The sequence below is a fragment of the Sceloporus undulatus genome, chromosome 1, assembly GCF_019175285.1.
Source record: "Sceloporus undulatus isolate JIND9_A2432 ecotype Alabama chromosome 1, SceUnd_v1.1, whole genome shotgun sequence".
Taxonomy (NCBI): domain Eukaryota; kingdom Metazoa; phylum Chordata; class Lepidosauria; order Squamata; family Phrynosomatidae; genus Sceloporus; species Sceloporus undulatus.
The window spans coordinates 22,079,450-22,101,640 of NC_056522.1; the positions used below are offsets into that span (position 1 = coordinate 22,079,450).

A 22,191-nucleotide genomic window follows, 5' to 3' on the forward strand; every position below is an offset into this window, starting at 1 on the left:
GGAATATAGATTCATTTTTGGACTTCTCCCCAGCCACTGGCTGGGTACAGGGGTACCCCCCAGACTTGTTCTTCCTGCTGCTGAGCACAGTGGAACGGAGCAGGCACCACTAGGGATAGAAGCAGCACTCTGGAGATGGGGCTTTACAGAAGCAGGTACTAGATACCTCTTTCTGCATGAAGGAACTCTTGCTGCTTCCCCCCCCCCCCAATGATGAAGAGCAGCTGGATCAAACACAAGGTGCACTACAATGCCACCAGGCTGTTAAGCACTCAGGGAGGAAGCAGGGCACAGAGACGTATGCCTTGTCAGTGTGATACAGGATCTCAGCCATAAAGCATACTTTCCTTCTAACAGTTTATAGTTAAAATTATTTAATATATTGAAAACATTTAACAACTGAAAATACAGTACTAATAACATTTTTAGAAGGGCCAAGCACCCATCAATTTCTTCTCATGCCAAGAAAATCAATGCCCATCTCACCGGTCATGAAAACAATGCAATTTATGATACGGGCAGCTGGAATGAATCCACTCTCTGACTAGCAAAGGAATGTGTACATCTTCCCTCTTCTTTGTGAATGATTAGTCTATATAGCCCACACCTATACCTGTGACCCTGCCTGTTTCTCTGCTCAATGATGCTCCATAGATTTACTTTCAAATAAGGTGCACTGTAGAGATGGAAAGAGTATTTGTTAATATTTGAAGAAAAAGGTAAAATAATGGATTTATCATGAAGCCCTGATTAAAAAAATCCTAGACAGGCAACAATTGTCACAGTCCAGGTTTTTCTCTGCACAATAAATACATGTTTCATGTTAGTGCAGAAATTGGAATTTCTGTGCACAAATTAACGTTTGTGCAAAGAAACGGCAATTGCTGTGCACAAAATAGCATTTCTGTGCCGAAAACAGCATTTTCCTTCACAGAAATGCTGTTTTCTGTGCAAGGAAATCCATTTTCTCTGCAGAAATATCTGCACAGAAAATGTGCAGAAATGTTGTTTTCTGTATGAAAATACAGTTTTCTATGTAAAAAACACATATACATCCCTCCGCACAGAACAAGTCTAAACCTAAAAACAGTTTTTTAAAATTGCAATTTTCAAAACTTTACCCAGAGGTGAGGAGAAAAATGGTAATGTTATTTCTAAAATGGTAATATTATTGTTTTAAATATTGAGACACCCTGCTGAGAAAATAGTTAGCTGGTGATATAGATTTTTCACCCCCACACAAAGCAATAATAACAGTATCTTTTCTATCACCACCATCATCATCCTCACCACCACCACCACCACCACCATCCTCACCATGAGCAGGAAGGACAAAACATCCTGCCTCTAAAGCCCTCACCCATTTTTGTGCAAAAAGTAATTTTTGTAAAAGTATGCCACTTGTCTCTCCCAATTCACAGGGAATCCATTCTAGACCCCAACTCTGCAAATCATCGCAGATATTCAAGCCTCATTGGTTATAATAGGGGTGTGCTCATGCGCGTGCCACATTTTATCCCTTCCGGCTTGCCATCCATGAAGGGCCAAAACCATGGATCCCAAGTCCGCGAACGAGGAGGGATGAGTGTACTTTGCACTATTATTTGACTCAAAATATAATATTTTCTGCAAAACAGTTTTTGCACAAAAAAAGTTCCTAAAGTTTTTGTAAAAAAAGTCTAGAAATATGAGAAAGAATCAAAATGCACAAAAGTGCTCATTATCTCACCTAGCAGAGGTATTTTTTGTAAAAAAAAAGCTGTGTGAGAACCAAATAAGCTGAAGTGTAGATCCATATTAGAAGCTAATGGTGATTGGTTTGACTGTTCAGAACCACTCTGAATTGGAACGGAGAGGAGAATGTACTAGCACATAAATGTGCTGGCCCATGAAATTCTTGGGTTTCCTAAACCAATCTCCTCTGCATCCTAAATGCAACTAAGAAGAGTATATCCACACTACACAGAGTGGTTTGATACCACCTTAATTGTCATAGTTCCATTCTATGGAATCCTGGAATTTGTAATTTGGTTGAGGTACTTACAGTAGAATTCTCTAAGGAGCAAATTCTATCATGAAGCCCTGATGATGGTTTGAGTGTTGGACTATTATTCTGGAGAACAGGGTCAACAAGCTTGCCGTTCAGTATTTAACAAGATCAAGAACCCTGCTGTGACCTTTCCACCAAGTACCCAATTATCTTCCAAGGTTATATGGCCTCTTTCCAGAAAGAAGCTTTAGCATTTCCAACCTCTTCTTGCTGTGTAAAATGCTTTTCCTGTAGATACCCAGGCCTTGCTCTGTTAAAAGGACTGTGGTGCAGTTTTCAAGAGGAACACTTCTATCAGACACTTTGACTGAATCTTGCACCTCCCAGCTAGGGGCACATCTTTATGGCTTATCACCCATAGTTCTTGCCTATAAGTAATGGGTTCTTTGATTCCCTGAGTCTTTGGGCTCCTGATTAACAGACTCTTAAGGCCTGGGAACAGCTGGTATCTTTGCATCTGGATTAAGCTACTGATAAGGATTTCCCTTTTCTGCTTATCTCAGCAGTTTAACCCACCCATGTCCTTTCACCTCTACTCCTCCATCTTGTCTCATGTTCTCTTGCTATAAATCTCCCTGTCCTATTGGGAATACTTTCCAATTCCAAGCTGTACAAGGGTCCAAATTTGCTATTTCTGCTGTCTTTCTCCTAATAAAACTTCCCTTTCCAGGCTAAGTCTTGAAATTTTGGTTCTGGATACCTTATTGTGTTGCTCAGGTTAAACATGCAAAAATTACCTATGCTGTGCCCTTTGATTATTGTGCAGATGTCTGAGCTGGTTCCTTTGAATAGTCAGGACTGTAAAGGGAACCAGTTCCTTATATACCAGACCTATTCCTCTGTAGTTTCCTGCCACTTTCCAAGTATGGAAACAGGATATTTGTGTCTGAACTGGACACTTGGGTTCCAAGGAACCATGGTATCAAAGGACCAATGTGCACAAGCAAAAAGGATGTCATAGAGTGAAGTTCAAATAGATGGGAAAAACTGGGAATAAAACACCCATTACTGTTGCTTGTCACATTGTATTGATGTGCATTTGAGTGCTATAATTATGCATGAAGATGATCATTCTGTGAACATGGTTTCAGAATTTTATCATTTCTCCATTTGCTGGGATAATGGAATATGTGGCCTGAGATCAGAGAGCTCACTGCAGGTGGAAGTGGTAAGAGCTTCTTTAAAGTGCCTTAAATAGTTGTAAAGCACTATGATTTAATGTACTTAAAATTTAAAAAAAACCCTGCATGAACACAAGCTTTGTATGAATAAGTGCACAGTCACCCTCCTAGCTCAGCTTGGAAGCCTTTTGAAGTTAAATTCTTTCAAAGTACATTATGGGGAGAGACAGAGAAGCAGGACAACAAAATATCCATTAGGCGAATCAAACACCGTGCCATTATGAGTAATTTATTGTATAGGTAAATATTAAAAGATCTAGGCTCAGTGCCCCCCCTGAGCATTAAGAAGTTAAATGTGTTGCAAATGGTTGCATATATAATTCAACCCAATGCACCTTCCTTTGAAATGAATTCTGTGGGCACAAGATGTTGTTTAGGATGCTGTAAACGCAAAGGACTATTATATGATGAAGATCTATGGGCCAGATACATTTTTCTTGTAAGCCTCCAGGGGCTAGACATTTCAAAGGCATAACTCAACTTTAACAAACCTTACGTAGAATCAAGTTTATAAAAACCTAAAGAAGGTTGAAGAGGACTGAAACCAATTGATACTGTTATTGGACTTATACATGATGTAGAGAAAATGGCTAGGGGGACACCTTTCTCCCTCTCTCACAATACTAGAACTTGAGGTCACTCACTGAAGGGGAATGCTAGGATACTCAGGATAGAGGAAAGAAAGTCTTCTTATGAGCCCATTAGAACTCCTAAGATCTTCTGGAGAGGCCCTTCTCTCTGTCCCATCCCTTTCTTAGGTATTGTCTGCACTGGCCAGGATATTCTGGGGGCAGCCTGGAGTATCTTGGTCCAATAGCTACCCTACTCTGCCTCTGTTACCTTGGCTTCCATTTCTGCACCACAGCAGCTGTTTGTACAGGTGTCCTGTTGGGTTACCCTGCATGTCTATCTGAGTGGTCATACGCTTCTGAGGACAGAACAATGCACACAGTGATGGCCACATGCTCGGCGTTTCGTTATGATCTTAGAACAAATGACCTGTGGAAATGGTGGATGCACTGAGTGATCCAGTTGGATGTCTGTGCAGACAGCTGCCACAGTGTAGAAAAGGATGCTCTGAATTTTCCCAGGAGATCCAGAACAACAGGTAAGTTATTTTTATTTGTTTTAACCTTGCTATGCTCTGGTTGTGGTGTGGGTCGTTTTGGATGTTGTCTGGACTGCTGGCACCAGAACTGGAGTGTGAGCCATATTTTGACCAAGTAAAACAATGGCAGAACAGGGGGTGTAGGCCCTTTTGGCACATACAGACAAGGTCTCTGGCTTGTTTAGTGGGCCTTTTCAGTTGGCTGCTCCCAGACTTTGGAATTCCCTCACTAGAGAGGCCAGGATGGCCCTGGCAACTTAAAGCACTTTTATGGCACCAGGCTTTAAAAAACTGACTGGGATTGGTTTTTAATGCTGTTCAATGCTGTTTTTAAGGTTTGTATATGGTCTTTTAATGAACAATAATGATTTTAGTAACATAAATTGTTTTAACTGTTTTTTTAAAATAACATTTATATTTTTATGTTTGTTGAAGTTTTTGTGTAGTTTTCCATCTGTATTGTTTTTAATATGTTGTGAGCTGCCTTGAGTCTCATTGTTGGGAGAAAGGTGGGACATAAATGAATAAAATGATAATAATAATTCTTCACCCAGCATGTAGTTAAAGTGTGGAACTTGTTGCCACAAGAAGTAATGATGACCATGAGCTTAGATAGCTTTAAAAGGAATTAGAGAAATAAATGAAGGTTAGAACTATCAATGACTATTAGTCAAGATGGCTATATGTTACTTGCAGTACAAGATGCCTTCATATAGTATCTGCATACCTGTTCTTGGGAAACAAGAGTGGAAGAATCCTATTATACTCTTGTGCTGCTTGCTGGCATCACAAAAGCATGTGGGAGAACAGTGTGCTGGACTAAAAAAGCCTTCAGTCTGATCCAGTCTGGTTTTTCTTATGTTCTTATTACCAAATAGTTATTTATACTTCTATCATGCCCTTCACTATCTAGAGATCCCTTTGGGGAGTTCAGAAAATACCTAAACTACAAATACAAAACTCCATAAAAGCCCAGATCAAACAGTAAAATCCCCAAACACCAAAAGCTGTACCCAAGCAATCCGCTACTGATGTAGCAAAAGAATGTATGTATTTACCAGCTTCCTGAATACCTTCAGGGAATTGGTAAGCTTTATGGTGCAGGGCATGCTGCTATCTTGTCTTTTGATTATCAGAGAACAAGTGCTACGATGCAATAAAATGTTAACTGATTCTCCATTCCAGATTATTTCCCAAGCCATTTTCATTTCTAGAGCTTTGAAAAAATTACTTTTTTGGACTATAATTCCAAGAATTGGGCAGCCACAATGGCTCCCATTGGGTTCTGGGAAGTGTAGTCCACACATAACTTTTCTAAGCCTTTCTTTCCTGTATTATCCAGAGCCTATGTTTGACTAGGCATACCTTAGCAAAAAATAAATAACAAACTCTGTTATGTACAGTTGTCTAAATCTTTAGCCCTAACAAGATGGAGCATAAGCACCGTTATTGGCTTGCCAGAGTAGAATCAGGAGGACTGAAGCCTCCCCATTATGCTGCCAGTTGCCTATCCTGACCTACAATGTAACAGAGCTTCCATATGGGAGATCTAGTCACTCTTACAGCTATTCTGAAACATCATTTTATCATCCCCCGGTCCCGGGAAGGAGATTTGTCCACCTGTCTTGAACGGGGTCACGCTCCCTGTGAAGGACACAGTTCGCAGCTTGGGGATGCTTCTTGACTCGTCGCTTCACCTGACTCTTCAGGTGGATGCGACAGTCAGAGGTGCCTGCTATCAGCTTCGGCTGATACGCCAGTTGCGACCCTACCTGGACCGGGGGGGACCTTGAAACAGTGGTACACGCACTGGTAACCTCTTGACTTGATTTCTGTAATGCGCTCTACATGGGGCAACCCTTGTACCAAACCCGGAAGCTACAGCTGGTTCAGAATATGGCAGCCAGGCTGGTCACTGGCTGTTCCAGGGCCAGCCATATAACACCTATTTTGAAAGATCTGCATTGGCTGCCTATTCGCTTCCGGGCGCAATACAAGGCGTTGGTTGTTACCTATAAAGCCCTAAATGGCTTGGGCCCAGAGTACTTGGAGGACCGCCTCTCCCCATATAATCCGCCCCGCACTCTCAGATCAGGTGAGAGAAAACTTTTGAGAGTTCCGAAGATGAGATATGTGGCGACTACGCAGAGGGCTTTTTCGGTTGCTGCCCCGCAGTCTTGGAACTCTCTCCCTGATGAGCTCCGCTCAGCCCCCTCCCTCGAGTCTTTTAAGAAAAACCTTAAGACTCACCTGTTTCGCCAAGCCTTCCCCCACATGCCCTGATTGTCATTCTCTCCTGCACACTGTGTTCACATTGGGTGATTGCTTTGGATTGTATTTGGATTGTTTTATTGTTTTTAATTGGTTTTAACTATTGGAATGAATGATGGATTTTAATGTTGTTTTTGTATTGTTTTAACATGGGGGGATTATTGTGTTGTATTTTGTATTTTTTGTATTTCATCACATGTTGTAAACCGCCGTGATTGTAGGAACGGCGGTATAGAAATAAAGTTTCATTCATTCATTCATTCATTCATTCATTTTATCTCCTACCGTTTTCCTGACATGGGAGCCAAGGTGGCTTACCAGAAGGTTAGAACAAAATGCAGCTAAAAATCTGATGATAAAAATGTGAAAATAATTAAACAAGCGATAATATTCAAACACCATTAATGTAAAAGTCATTATGCCACGTGAGTAGCCTTGACCAAAACATTTCTCCTCTGTCTGACATGGCAGGGTTGGTGTGAAGAAATATGTACAGGCAGAAATGTGCAGTAAAATGTGAAGTGTGCAGTGGATATGATAAATAATGTACAATAGAGATGATGATGATGATGATGATGATGATGATGATGATGATGATTGTTCATAAAGGCCTGCTTAATGATACAAAATCAGGTCCATTCCCTCCACAGAACATCAATGTAAACTAAAATCCAGCAAAGCCACATTTTTTTCCCCGGACAGATGGTGGGAAAAGCTTCACAGAGAATATGTCCAAATCCACCAATAGCTGCAAGAGTCTTGAAGATCCCATTAGGCTTGAGCTGCTGGGATGTACTGGTTTCCTAATGGCTCTCACTTCTGTTAGAGAGAGAGAGACACCCATTAGGAAAGACACATTTCCCCTTAGAAATAATACTATGTGTCTTTAAGTCACTTGTTGACTTATGGTGACCTAATGGATTTCATAGGTTTTTTTTTAAGGTGATGAGTAATTAACACATTTGTTGCTGTTGTGTGTCTTCAAGTCATTTCTGACTTATGGCTACCCTAATGAAACCCTATCAACTTTTATTAAAGGAGATATCTAATTAAAAAGCCAGAATAGTGCTATGGTTTGAGTGCTGGAAGATTTCCAATTTTTTATTTTTGGCTTAAAAAACAGCACACTGGGCCATATACAATGATGCTACCAGACAGTGGCAACTAGTGCTTTCCAAGTGAAGGGGATAGTGAATCTGTTACAGGTTTCAGTGTGAATGACCTATGCAAAGTCCTGGACACCATTCCCACAAAAAGTCCTGCAGCTTGAATATCTCCTTTAAAGTTATCACTAAAACCAAGAGTGGACTCACTGCTCTGCTGCGAGTAAGGCCACCATCTGATATTACTCTTGGAGTATGTATGTATATATATCCTGTATACCCAGAGGACTTTTTCATTGGCTGGCCCTAGACTGTGGAATGACCTGCCAGGAGAGAGTTGACAACTAAATAGGATGTCTGAAATTAAAAAAAAAAAATTAAATACCTATCTATTCTGGCAGGCCTATCCAGCCAATTTTAAACCATGCATTTTAAATTAGTATATTTTAATTTACGCTGGATGATTTTAATGGGTTTTGTGTGTTTCAACAGTGCTTTAACTGTGTTTTAAACAGTGCTTAGTAGTGTTTTTTACAATGTTTAAATATTTTATACGTTTTAATCTAAGTTGTACTCCACTTTGAGCCTTGGAGAGAAAAGGGTAAGAAGCAAAAAAATATTATTATTTTATTATTATATATTCCTTCTTTCTTTTTGTTTCAATACCTCTGTTCTCTTGACAAATAAAGAAAGAACAAAGAAAAGAAAAAGTATTCCACTAACCTAACCGTGGCTAGAACTAAACCGCCCCAAATTGAAGACCAATAGAGCACAGCAAGATCAATAGAGAAAAAGACCAGTGAGTGGGCTAAGAATTGAATTCCTGTTCCCGATGGGTCTCTGGAAGTGCTGTAAACAGACAGTCTACAGAACTAGGTCTGGCATCTTTCTCTCTCCCTTTGTTCCAAGAGTCTTCAGCTCATGTAAATTCTCCTTTGAATGGTCAGAATATTAATCTAATGGAAAACTTGCTGTGCCAATCAAGGTCAACCTGCTGGGAGTCAGGTATTTGGGCAAAGCATCTCTGCCATCAGCCATCAGCTAGGCTCTTTGTTTCTCATCCCTTGAAACAATCCTCTGACAAGCACTCCTGATAGATTCTCCTGCAGAATCTGCTGACTGTTTGAAATGAAGCTCCAGGGATCAATAACACTGACTTTTCTCAAGGTGGCCCTGATATAATGCTTCTCTCATTTCCAGGGAAGCAGACAGAACCATTGAGATTGTACAGCATATCCTGTAAAAGATGGTCTCCAAGTATTACACATGGATGGAAAATTGTGCAGGATTGCAATTCAAGATTTGAGACAGGATACAAAATGGATCTGATTGTAGTCTCACAAGACTAATTCCTGCTCTATGGCTGGCAATTGTGCCTTTATATCTCAAGTCAAGCAGAGCTTTTCAGGAAGGATGTAAATCTTTGCTTAGTTTGTTTTTGCATGTAATAATGTCAAAACTTTTCTCTCAGCTAGCCTCTTGTCCTAAGTACAGATTCCTCATCAGGTATTTGATAGTCCTCATTGTCAGTGGGGGCAATGAATCTAATCCAAGATGGAAAAAAGACATCTAAGGTACTGAACTATTTCCTCAAACTGTGTTCATCAATTTGGATAGCTGATTTGAAAGTTTTCAGAACCTGATCTGGATTCACTGCCCTACTGACAAGGGAACCACCAGCTATTGCTGTTTGCAGTGCTGCGAAAGGTGGCATAGGAAATACACGCCTCATGCTTCACATGCCTGATACTCCTGAGCATAGAGCTTTCCATGCCTCCAGTCAACAGCTGTATTCCTATTTTGTCCCAAATTATGGCACTGGGACACAAGAGTGTTTGAACCTTAAAACTAGACTGGTGGGGAGAAGCATAACTGTTTCATGGTTTTATTTTTAAAAGCCCAGCTTGATTTGGCAAGTCCATTTCCAATTTGATTTGGAAAATCAATTTGGCACTTGGATGGCTGTAGGGTGCAGCTCTATTTCCTCCAGCAAACAACCACTGGCTGGTCACTAGGGGATAAGGGCAAAACTCCTTCCACATCCATTGCAACTGTTATCCTCTGCCATCCCATAGGTATGCTGGTGTAGCTTTACACTCCACCATCATACTAAAAGAGGATTGTAACCACCAGCTAGATTCTGACTGAAGCAGATATGTTTCCTTCTTTCCTTCCCCTTCTTTTCTCTTTCCTTCTTTTCTTTTGCTTTTTTGGTGGAGAAGGTGGCCTGACTGATGACATTACAGACAGCTCTTTTCTGAGAGCAGAGTTGAGTGATTTCACTTGAGCAGTGCAGGTGGGACAAAAGCTCCATGGCTGTTAGGAGTGAGGAGTGCTGGAGGTTTGCACATCTGTACAAATTTGTTATTGTTATTGCTGTTGTGTGCCTTCAAGTTGTTTCCAAATTATGGTGACCCTAAGGCCTTAATATCATGGTGTTTTCTCTGCAAGTTTCTTCAGAGAGGGTTTGCCATTGCCATCTTCTGAGGCTGAGAGAGTGTGACTTGACCAAGGTTACCCAGTGAGTTGAGTTGGGATTCAAATCCTGGTCTCCTGAGTCCTAGTTCAACACTCAAACCACTATATGACACTGGCTACAAATACATATACCCAAAGACCTCTCCCACTCTACTCATCATCTGGTAGGGGTTTGCCAACACCTTAGCCTTGTTTTCCACTTGCAGATGGTGAGAAGGGGTGGTTCACTGGCATCGCTGTCTTTGAGACTGAGATACTAGTCATGACAGTTTGGATCCGTGTGTGTGTGTGTGTGTGCGCGCGCATATGTGTGTGTGTATGGCCAGAGCTTCAACCTCCCTTGGGCCTGAAAGGGGAACTCACACATGTGCAACAAGAAGGAAGCTGTTTTTGGAACTGCTATAGGGCCCCAAACATCTTTGCTCTTGAGAAACTGAAATATGCAAGACTATGAAACGGAGAGGTCAGCTTTCTGCTTAAATAGAAATAAAGAAATTGCCATCTTTATCAAGATTATTGAAACCACATCTAACAAAAAGACCAGATAAAAGGCAAATTAAGTAGTCATCTTTCTGACACATACATATTGCTCTGAAAGAAAGGAATGCTATTAGCTCACAATGTTCCGCTGTCATTTTGGCATAAAGAATATCTTGAGATATTCTCTGAGGCTCCAATCATCGGTTTAAAAAATGCCTCAATAATACTAGATGAGAAAAATCCCATTTCCTCTTTTTAGGTCTTTCTTCCAGTTGTCTGTAACTGAGATCCAATGACATATAGCCTAAACTTGTAGGACCACCCACATAAAATAGACTGTCTAGACACAGTTAACTAGAAAGCATTTGAATAAGACAATGAGCAGACTGCAATCTCCTATTCAGCTTTTGTCATGGCAATGTTAACTGTATACTTTCAATTTTAACAGATACATGGGTTTTATAGAGAGAGAGAAAGAGCAGACTGGGCTCTGCAATTAAGGTGAGACTACCACTTCTTGGAGAACAAAGAGTTGAGGACATAAACTGATGTGAGACAGACAGCCTGACCTGAGCCTCCCCACCAATTTTGCTGCCTGCCTCATGTTATTCCAGTGCTATCGCCAGTCCTGAAGGTGAATAAAGAGAGCTGCTGGCTGAGATGAGATGTAGCTGTGATGACAGAGCTCTGTTGTCACAGTTGTATCTGATGATATCAGCTCCACTAAACCTATATTTTCAGCCTGGCAGCACCCAAACAAAAGCTTCTTGCAGATGCGGGTGCTGGGAAATGATATCTGTAGAACTCTCCTATGCAGCACCCTGGAACAGGCATCTGGAGAGACCCCTTGAGATTCTGCAGCAACTATTTGTATCAAGATAACCAGTAGCTCCTCCTGAAAGCAACTTTCTATGCCAAAGCAAAAAGGGAGCACACAGCTGTGCTCTTTTTACACACCTTTGCTTTGCTTGGAAATTTTACTTTTCCATGAAACTCCCAGACTCCCATAGAAAACTATAATTTCTAAGGATTTTGTTTGCTTGCTGTTGTTAATGACAATCAAGTTCACTTCAACTTATGGTGACCCTATGAATGAGAGCCCTCCAAGTCCACCTATCCTCAGCAGTCCGGCTCAGGTCTTGTAGACTTAGGGTTCTTTTGATTCAGTCTATTCACCTGAAACATGGTCTTCTTCTTTCCTTACTGGCTTCTATCTTGCCAAACATTATTGTCTTTTCTAGTGAGTCATGTCTTCTTGTGATATGTTCAAAGTATAACGTCCAAAGTCTTCAGTTTTATCACCTAGGCTTCTTTTTCCCCCCTCCTTCTTATTTTCTTTTATCATCTAGGCTTCTAAGGAGAGTTCAGGAGCTTTGTACTGGAAAGCCTCTCAGCACAAGAGCAAACCTTTGTACAGTCTGTTCTCAGCAGAGTAAGCAAAATCCAGCATGCCAATGTAGAAAAAACAAAAGCAAAAGTTGACTAGTGATTCTGCAAAGTCACTCCCCAAGGCTAGGTATGGATAATTTGTTAAACTGTGTTTTCCCCAAGTCATGACAAATAGCTACATTGGAAACTTGTGATTTTTCTTGGTTCGGTTCTAGCCCTTCATTGATTTCATTGAAAGAGGCAAGGGAGTTAAAGTGAACATCTGATCCCTGGAGCGGAAGCTTGAGCGGCAGGCTTAAGTGTAGCAGCAGCTCTCCTTTCAGGAAGGGGAAGCTTCTTTCAGACATGCTCAGCCCTCAACAGCATTAAGGGGTGAGGCAGAGCCTGAGAACAGTGAGGAAAAAACGTAGACCGTCCAGATGTATGGAAAGACTCTGCTGCTTAAGAGCACTGTAGGATCATAGATAAGATCTGTACTTTTTATTGTTTATTCCTCATAGGTCATGCAATAAATTTTCCAAATGGAGCTGAGTTAAAGTAAATGAAGTAATTTCCCATCCACTACATTTTCCGCTCCAGATGCAATCCAGGCAGAGATTTTTTTTTAAGAGGCACACTCAACACAGTCTCAGATGGAGCAGGCGGATGCTACTAATGAGGGAGGAGGCTATTTTGTGCTCCTAGATACTTGCCTGGGAAAGTTTCTGACACTCACTTTGTCTTTGCACTTGGCTGCTTTTGGAAGGAACATCGGAAAAGTGACAGAAGATAAAATGCTGTCATATGATTTATCGCTCTGTTATCTTCATGGTCAAGCAATCACTGAGCTATTTTTTCCCAGCTTGCCATTTCTGGAATGGCAGGAACTCAGCCCTGAGGAACATGGCAAACTGCCCACAGGGGATTCCACTATCACTATCACTATGTGAGACTGAAGGAGAAGAGGGGTTTCTGATCTACTGCCCATAGCAGCATGTTGCTGAGGGGAAATAAGGCACTTGCAGAGCAGCCAGTGAATGTATGTATTTCCTTAAAGTATTTCCAATACTGGGTCTCGGCATATTGTCAAACTACAACTCCCATCATCCCAAATGTGCACAGTAAGAAATCTATAAGCATATCACAACAAATAAATAGTCTCATATATCATCATCATCATCATCATCATCATCATCATCATCATCATGAGCTTCTATGAGCTCATCAGTGATGTAGTGGTAAATTGTCATGTTCAGGACCTCACCAGGACAGTCTCAGCAGCTACACCCCCATGGAGAATCCAGAAATAAAGGCAGCTATGTTGATTGAAAGCAATTTCTAGCAATTTCTACTAAAAGCAGAACTTCTGAAAAGCTACTCCACTCATGTCAAAGCCATTCCAAAATACTTTGGACGACAACAGGGGTAGTTGTGGAGAAAAACTGAGTTTCCTTTCCAGATACTGTGGGGATTGCAGATGAACTTAGGTTGCATCTGTACTGCAGAAATTATGCAGTTTGACACCACTTTAACTGTCATGTCTCAATGCTATAGTATCCTGGGATTTGTAGTTTTGTGAGATATTTAGCCTTCTCTGACACAGAGCTCTGATACCACAACGAACTACAAATCACAGAATTCCATAGCACTGAGCCAAGGCAGCTAATGTGGTGTCAAAGTACATTATTTCTGCAGTGCAGACAACAACTCAGAGGGAACAGGAGGATGGTGAGGGCAGAAGATGTGATAATCCTTAGGCTTTTGACTTTGTGAGCATTGACTGTGTCACTAACCTCTGACTCTGTTATATGAAGGATAAAGAGTCTAAACAATTTACATGATTGACTTCCCTATACATCAGAAGTAAGGATTGTATATCCCATTCTTTGCATGTGGCCGGTGTGTGTTCTTTAATGAAGCTCTGGGCCTTCAGATACTTCTCTGTTGCAAATTTAGGGTGGACAGGACAAAACAAACAATCATATTCTCAGAGGCACAATTCCCCATTGTATTGTTCTTTGTTGGGATGGGGTGCCTCCAAATGCACTCTAAGGGGTGTGGAGGGTATTTCCACCATATCTGGAGCCTCTCTGCATCCCTCCATGAGTCAAAAACCATTTTTGTCCTCAAATTTTCCAAAATGTTCACTAGGAGGTATAGTGGGCATTCCCACCACATTTTGTCATCTCCCTGGGCCAATTTTGAAACCCTAAACATGCCTCCATACCTCCTAGAGATGTGTGGGGACAATGTTTTTCTCCAGGAGCAGATGTAGCCCTCCAAGGTCTACTAGGGAGTTAATGCAGTCACCATGCCTTCCAAGATTGCCCACCCTTGCTCTAATGCAGGGGTAGGCAACCTGTGGCCCGCGGGCCAGATGCAGCCCGGCGAGGCCTTGGGACTGGCCCCAGCCCGGTCCTGCTGCCGATTGCTGCCGGGGCCTTTGGCCTCTTGTGCACAGGGGCAATTGTCTATAGAAGCCTCAGAAACATGCATTTATATTAACATTTTCAAAAAAATCAGCAATTTTTTTCGCGTGTCCTCCACTTTTTTTAAAAAAAGTGTCCACCATTTGAAAATTTTGTCCTACATTTGTCCTGGTTTATTTATTTAGTTATTTTTTTAAAAAATTATTTAATTATTTATTTTTTTGGCTTCGGCCCCACAGTTGTCTGAGGGACAGCAACCCGGCCCCAGCTCAAAAAGGTTGCCTACCCCTGCTCTAATGTATATCCTTGACTTTTTTTCTGTCATGGAACTCAAGGTGGATGGTAAGGGTCACTAGAGGGAGTCTTTCCAGACTGAAGCTTGAAAAAATTATTTTTTTCTAGACTACACCTCCTAGAATCTCCCTGTCATATGATAGTGACTAATTTGATAGCATTATCAACACAGCATTTAAATGAACAGAGGCTGCATGACCGCAGTACTTGTGTAATCCTTGTCCAAGAGAGTATGTTTCTATACAACAGAGACAAATTAGGTTTGTCCAAAAACACAGGATATGAACATTACTTGTTTTGCTCCTGTGATGGAGAGATGATCTCCAGTCCTCCTGTGCTTTAAGCGTTCTTACTTTGAGAGTTCAAAAGAATTCATTCTTCCAGCAGGGAAAATTGATCAAAGCAAGTAGCTTCTAGGGCAAATACATGCAAGATGAAGTTGCTATGCCAGAAGCTGTCTAAGGATATACTGCAAAATTATTCTTGTGTGCCTTCAAACAGCTTCCAATGAATGGAGACCCTAAGGTGACCTTGTCATGATGTTTTCTCTGCAAGGTTTGTTCAATGGGGGTTTGTCATTCCCTTCCTCTAAGCCTGAGAGTGACTCCCAGAATCCTAGTTCAACATTCAAATCACTATAACTTGGAGGACCATCCATATTGGGGGTGGTTAGACAATTCTAAACAATTGGTTAGACGATTCTAGCACTACATAATTACAGCCATTTGACAATTTGATTTGTCATATGGAGGAGAGAGAATTCTCTGCCAGAAAGATTTATACATGCAGTTCAAGGTAGTGCACTAAGTAGTCTAAGTCGGTTTACAGACCGCCCTTTTGGGGCTCCCTGTTCCTGCCCCTTTCCCCGCCGGATCGGGGCCTCAGCTGCCACAGCAGCAGCCTCTGAGGCCCTGATCTGCCACTTTCCAGGCCGTGGGGAAGCGGCAAAATGCCTCTTCCCCGCGGCTTGGAAAGGGGTGTCCTTGGGGCTTCAAGCCCCAAGGACACCCAATGGCAGCGGGGAAAAACAGAAAGGGGCCGCTTGGCCCCTTTCTGCTTTGTGTCGCTGGCGCAGCCATCTAAAGGCTGCACCCAGCGACGCAAAGCTGGAAGGAGCTCCGAAATGGAGCTCCTTCTGGTGCTGCAGAAAGGGCGCTGTGCGGCGCCAGTACGTCACTTCCGCACCACTCCGTTTGGCGGCGGCACGGTCGTGATTTACCAATGGCGGCGCCCATGTGTATAGGGCCATTTTGTACATACTAGGTGTGTACTAGGGTTAGGGCGTCCGGAAAGGACGCCCTTTCGTAACCCTAGTAGTACCTAGTATGCACTTTTTGCCCATGCAGAATGGGCCTAAGTTTCAAGATTCCATGGGATGGAACCATGGCAGTTCAAGAACTACCAAACTGCTATAGTTATATAGTGTGGATATACCCTAAGTTCTAGAAAAGTGAGAAAAGCTTCTTTACTCCTTTTTCTCTTTCTTGCCAAGTGTTAAGAACCAGTCTTCAGAAGCAAGGACTCCTGGTACTCAGGTGCACTGGGGTCAGGGTTACTTAATACCCTCAAAGCAGGGGAATGTGGGGAAACGACTTTTCACAAATCGTGACATGTGTAGAAAAAGAAACTTACCAGCACTGACAGTGATAGCTTCAATGAATTGTTCTCTCCAGCTGTTTGTCCCAACCACAAGAGCAAGGTTTGTCTTCTTAATGAGTTTGTCCACAGTGTTCTGCAGACAGAAAGACATGCACACTCAGAGATTTGGGTTCAAGTTCGGAAGCAGATCATTAACTTTCAACCTTCCCAAAGTGGCTACAGAAGCATACATCTGCAGCAACATCTTTCCTACCCCTGAAAAACATCTGAAATATAAGTGCAAAGGTTTTGTTACCACAGCCTTGTAAAAAAAAAGTTATTACAAAATTATTACTAGTAGCTCATATTTAATAATGTCTGCCAAGGAGTAGATGCTCTTCCTGCAGAAAACATGGAACACAAGGTGTTACATGTAATTTCATTTTTTGTGGCCTCTGAAGTGGGAAAGTTGGGAAGTGATCATTACGCCTAAATGAGGTAGAGCCACATTTCCTCTGCTTTGACAGAAAAAACGCCCCAGGCCAGGTGTTCACTGGATGTATGACTGTATCATTGGTATACTGTGTTTTTTTTTTAAAATCCATTTTTGTACCCCAAAGCCCTACTGTCAATTAATTCCTGTAAGAGTTTTACAGTTCAGTTTTAGACATGGAAACACAGCTTGGAAATGTTACTATTTTGGACTGCACTGCCCATAATCCCCCAGCCAGTAGCCATGAAGGATTCTGAGAGCTGCAGTCCAAAAATAAGTTAGCAGTTCCACGTTTTGTATGGGAATAAATGAAAACATCTAATACTAGGCCAGAACAGTAATTCATCTAGCCCAGTGATGCCCAAACTTTGGTCTTCCAGGTATCTTGGACTTCAGCTCCCAGAAGCCCTAGCCAGCTTGGCTAGCAGTCAAGAATTCTGGGAGTTGATGGTCAAAGCAACTGGAGGACCAATGTTTAGAAAACACTGATCTAGCCCAATCTTTTCCTTGTCTGACAGTGGGCTCTCTTAGATCTGAGGCTGAGGTCTTCGAAATCACCAGTTAATATGATCCACTGAACTGAAAATGTCAGAGACTGTAACTAGGGACAGCTGTTCCCTTAGTATTATGAGGAAAGTCCTAAAATGTACATATTTCCCCTTACAAATGGACCAATACTACAGGATATTTCTTGTTCTGAATACACTTCCTTCACTGTAAATCAAATTGGACACTCGTCTTCTTCTTCCATTGATTCTCTCCATTTGTACTGAATCTGGAAACTTCTTACAAGGCAGAGCAGGAGTGGCACATTGTTCTCTTACAATTGGAATAAACTGCATTAGCATCAATACAAAATATACACACTGATTAGTAGACTCTGCTCTGTTTACTTTTCGAATTGTTTATATGTCCAGAGCATCTTATGCTTATTGGAAACTTACAGCTGTAAACCAGGACACTTGGAAGCATAACACTGGAAGAATGGCCAACAACATGACCCTGTTCCTACTGCAACAGATTGACAGGTGAAATAAGGGACATGCCTCCTGTATCTTTAATGGTTGGTAAAAGGAAAAAAATCACACAGCCATTAAAAGTACAAAAGCCCTGTCCTTTATTTTACCTGGCAACACCAACAAGGCATGAGCACCCTACATGGCTACAACATGAACAAGAGCTACACTGCAGAATTAATGCAATTTAACACTGCTTTAACTTCCATGATTCAATGCTATGCACTTCTGGGATTTGTAGTTTTGTGAGCTATTTAGCCTTTTCTGTCAGAGAGCTGTGGTGCCACAACAAATTACAAATCCCAGGATTCCTTAGGATAGAACCATGACAGTTAAAGCAGCACCAGACTGCATTAATTTTGTACTGTAGCAACAGCCAGGGCTTAACTTAAGCATATTAAGAAAATACATATCAAGTGTTGCTTATGTCTTTTTTCCCCTCCAGCAGTTCTCTCTACTGATATTATAACCTTGATTTTATACTCAATCAGTTTTGGCTTGTGGCTCTTTTTAAAAAACTAAAAATACAAAATACAGTATATCCTGGCTTTTCAGGATTTAAAATTTGCCCTAGCTTCTTGTTGCCAGTCACCTCTAGATGTCAAAATTTGAGTCCAACATAAAAAACCAGAATCTTCAGGTCACCTGAGCACCTGTGTGTGTGCCTTCAATTCCCACAAGTACTGCCTGGGGCAGATGTGGAAACAGGAATGCAGAAAATATTGAACAATTCAATTTCCAGAGAATCTTTACCATCCTTTAAAACACACACACACACACACACACACACACACACACATCTTGCATGACTCCTTGAACTGCTTGGTGAAATTTCAGAAGTCAGGAGATTGATCGTTATGTCCTTTGACCACAATTCTTTGTCCTTCCTTACAATGAACAGATAAGGTGAAGTGAGTATGGCAGAGTAAATTATGCAAATTAGATTAATCTGCACAATTTGTACAAATTAATTTTCTCTGTATAATTTACAAAAACTGTACAACCAACTGCACAACAGCACTGTGTTGTGATTAACCTGGCACATGATTCTTATTTTATTTCACATTTGGGGTATAGAGCAACATGGGCCTGTCTTTGGGGCTACTTTATTTTAAACAGGATTGAAGAAAGGGCTGCCATCATTTTGTGATAATAAAGGGGTGAGTGTCTGCATACTGCACCTTGAACTCATAGGATTCTTCAATGATCACTTCTAGCTTTGTATGCTCGCCCAGGATGGGGCGCCCCATTTCTGCAATGCGGCGCTCTTCTTCCTCTTTGCTTGTCAAGGGCTGCTTCTCTTCATTCTCTTCTGGAAGGGAAAAAAGGAAGCATGAGAGATTTGGAGCTCTGCTTTTTGCTTTTCTGCACCCACCTTATATCAAATGGACCTGTAGCCTACTATTTATATTCAAAACTGCCTTACTGTAATTGGTAAAAACAGGTAGATGTTGTCACAGAAAAAGGAGAGGGCATTAACCAAGGGGGCAAGTATACATGTGGTAAGGGTTGAAACTTACTGGGCTAGAGAAGAATTAGCAAATGAGATAACTGGCTCATAACCACTCTGAATTTCAAATGGATTATTTTCTCTCCTAACTTCTGTTGGGAAACTTGGCCCCATACAGACTGCCAAAATAAAGCTGCTTTGGGTCACTTTGGAGCTATGCTGTTTAAATGATGCATGCGTCCTAAGAGTCTGGAAGCTGTGCCAAAGCTGCACTCCAGTCCTTCAACCATCCATGGCTTGAAAATACTAGATTTTTTTTTATGAATTCCAAAAAGCAAACATTGATTTTGTAATTTTATATCAGGGACACCATATTACTGTGCCATTGTATTTAATGACACTTGAGCATCCATGGGAGGTCCTGGGGGCCAAACCCTAGCAGATAGTAAGGACCCACTGTATTATTGCTATAATAACATCTGCCACAAATGCACAGCAATTGTCAGACATGTTTATCAGTCCTCTGTTTTTGAATGGCAAGACATGGGTGAACTCCAAGTTGGTGGAGGGCAGGTTATCTGTATACTCCAAACACAGAGTCTGGAACAAGATCATTCTGACACATGTTTCATTCAGAACTGAAACTTCAACCTGGGACAATTTCAAACAGCAATGTGTTTTCAGCTATTGGCTGATACATGTGAGACTGAGCTAATTTAACTCAATACAAGGGGTTCTATTGAGAAATCTTTAGGATTCCTGTATTTTGGTAGGGTCTCTTCACTGCCATATTTAAATTTCAAACAGGGTGATGATAATAATGATAATTATGTAATACTGATTTGGAGTTCTGTTGTTTGTTCTAAATAGCACTCAATATTGTAGCAGTAAGAAACATCTGTTACACTCCATGGTTCTCTGGTATTCTGGAATAAGGAACTCTAAATAAAATAAATGGCACTTCTCCCCTTTTAAAAGGGGACATCTGGCAATGTCTATTCAGGGCTGAGAATGCACACTTCCTCTTGCTAGGAAGGAATTTAATTCTTTGCTCTGAGCCAGCCCCTTGGATTTTCTTTTTCTTTCCTCTCTCATTTCCCTTTTGTTCTCTGGAAGAAGTGATTTTGGAAGGTGCTAATGACACTCAATTGGTGTTTTAAAACAATGGGAAGTAATTTGTTAACTCAAATGCTACCCAAGACAATGGGGATGGAGGGGGGGGTTGGCAGAAACCCAGACATTTATTTCATTGGAAGCGCATGTATGCAGCAGATGCTTTAGTAAGAGAAGGAGATGCATTGAGGATGGATAGTGACAGCTGGAATTACCCAGAGGTGACTCTAGGTGGCTGCATAGGGCAGAGATTTGTATGGGGTAGCAAAGATTCTACAACCTGAGATAGGAGAAAGGCAACACCTCTCTCAACACTAGTGTGGGCCCTTATGAGAAGCTCAGGCCATAGAAAGCTGTGGCAGGTTGAATCTGCAGGAAGGCAAAGATCGGGCAAGAAATAGGCAAGGACAAGGTTCGCAGCCTTTGCCAACACAGCATCCTCTATGGCTGCTGCCACATTACAGAATTAATGCAGTTTGACATTGCTTTATCTGTCATGGCTGCATCCTACAGACTCCTGAGGTTTGAAGTCTGACAGAGAAGGCTAAATATCTCCTAAAATTACAGTTCCCATATTTCCACAGCATTGAGCCACACAGTTAAAGCTGTGCCAAACTGTGCTAATTCTGCAGTGTAGATGCAGCCTACATTGATGTACCAAGCTATCACATGTGGAAGATGAGCAACTATTATTTCTTCTATTGTGGCAGTGATCAGTACTATATTTAGTGTGAACATCAGGTATTCATTGACTGCTATTGGTTTTCTACCATAAGAGGACAAAGGATGTTACGGATATAGGGAACAAAAGGATACCAAAAGGTGTAAAATAGTCTACGCTATAATTGTCTTCCAATGTTGATTCTTCTACCACTTTGGTAATGACAGTGAGTCCTGTGCTTGGGTTTGATTTTACATTATGTATTTCATTTTTAGATTCCACCCCAAACACAACTTTAGTGGAAGTTAGAGAGGAAAAAATACTTTAGGATGTGTTTCTTAAGTCTTCCTTGGGTATTTCCCCCTTTAATCTTATTGCTGACCTTCATGTTTTGTTTCCTTTTGGACAACTGAGGGGAAACTTACATGGTTATATGGTTGTAATATAAAGGATTAACTAAGTAACTGGAAATGACTTCTAGAAAGCAATTAGATTTTTAAAACTGCTGGGTTGGTTTTTCTGCCCATAAATCTTCAAAAGGCCTAAAGCTGAGCTCTGTATTTTAGGGGAAAGAAATTTGACCTGAGTTACAGCCCAAATGGCCGGTCAGCAAACTGTTTCTCTAAGGTTGTTTTCATCCCTTGCCATCAAGTACACAACGGGGAAAATGTGTGTGTGTCACTCTGATTATGAGTACTGTATAGTGAGTGCTTTAAAAAAAGTAAAGAGTGGGGTAGAATAATTTTTAGAACATTTTTCTCTTTTTTTCACTCTTCAGCAATTCCTTTCTATTCATTATGATAACTGCAGAATATCTTCCACCACCACCACTCCCTTATTTCTTACTGAAGGCAAGAAAACCATGTTCCATTATTGTTGGCTGGGTACATAACGCAACTGAAACTGAGAAGCTGAGCAAAGCAAAGTTCAAGGGCTGGAGTCTAAGGGTCATGTTACTAAAAGAACTTGGAACAGGAAGAGCTTTGATAAGTTACTTTTTTGAGGCTGAACGCATGGGCAGGATACCACAGGCCAACCCTGTGGTATCCCATGCCTGGTTCTAGCCCACTGCCATCCCTGGTACCTACCTGAGTTAGCATGGCAACAGGTGGGTATTC

General features: G+C 41.4%; 1 protein-coding gene across 6 annotated transcripts in view; it reads right to left on the bottom strand.

Annotated features, from left to right (window-relative positions):
• The window catches only part of SLC8A1 (solute carrier family 8 member A1), a 475,767-nt gene that overhangs the window by 35,217 nt on the left and 418,359 nt on the right, over window positions 1–22,191 (bottom strand). For all 6 annotated transcript variants that reach the window (XM_042445609.1, XM_042445615.1, XM_042445613.1 and 3 more), the window contains 2 exons: window positions 19,031–19,161; window positions 16,395–16,494 (listed from right to left, as the gene is read on the bottom strand). In XM_042445609.1, the coding sequence (XP_042301543.1) occupies window positions 16,395–16,494; window positions 19,031–19,161 (231 nt within the window). The remainder of the gene's footprint in view (window positions 1–16,394; window positions 16,495–19,030; window positions 19,162–22,191) is intronic.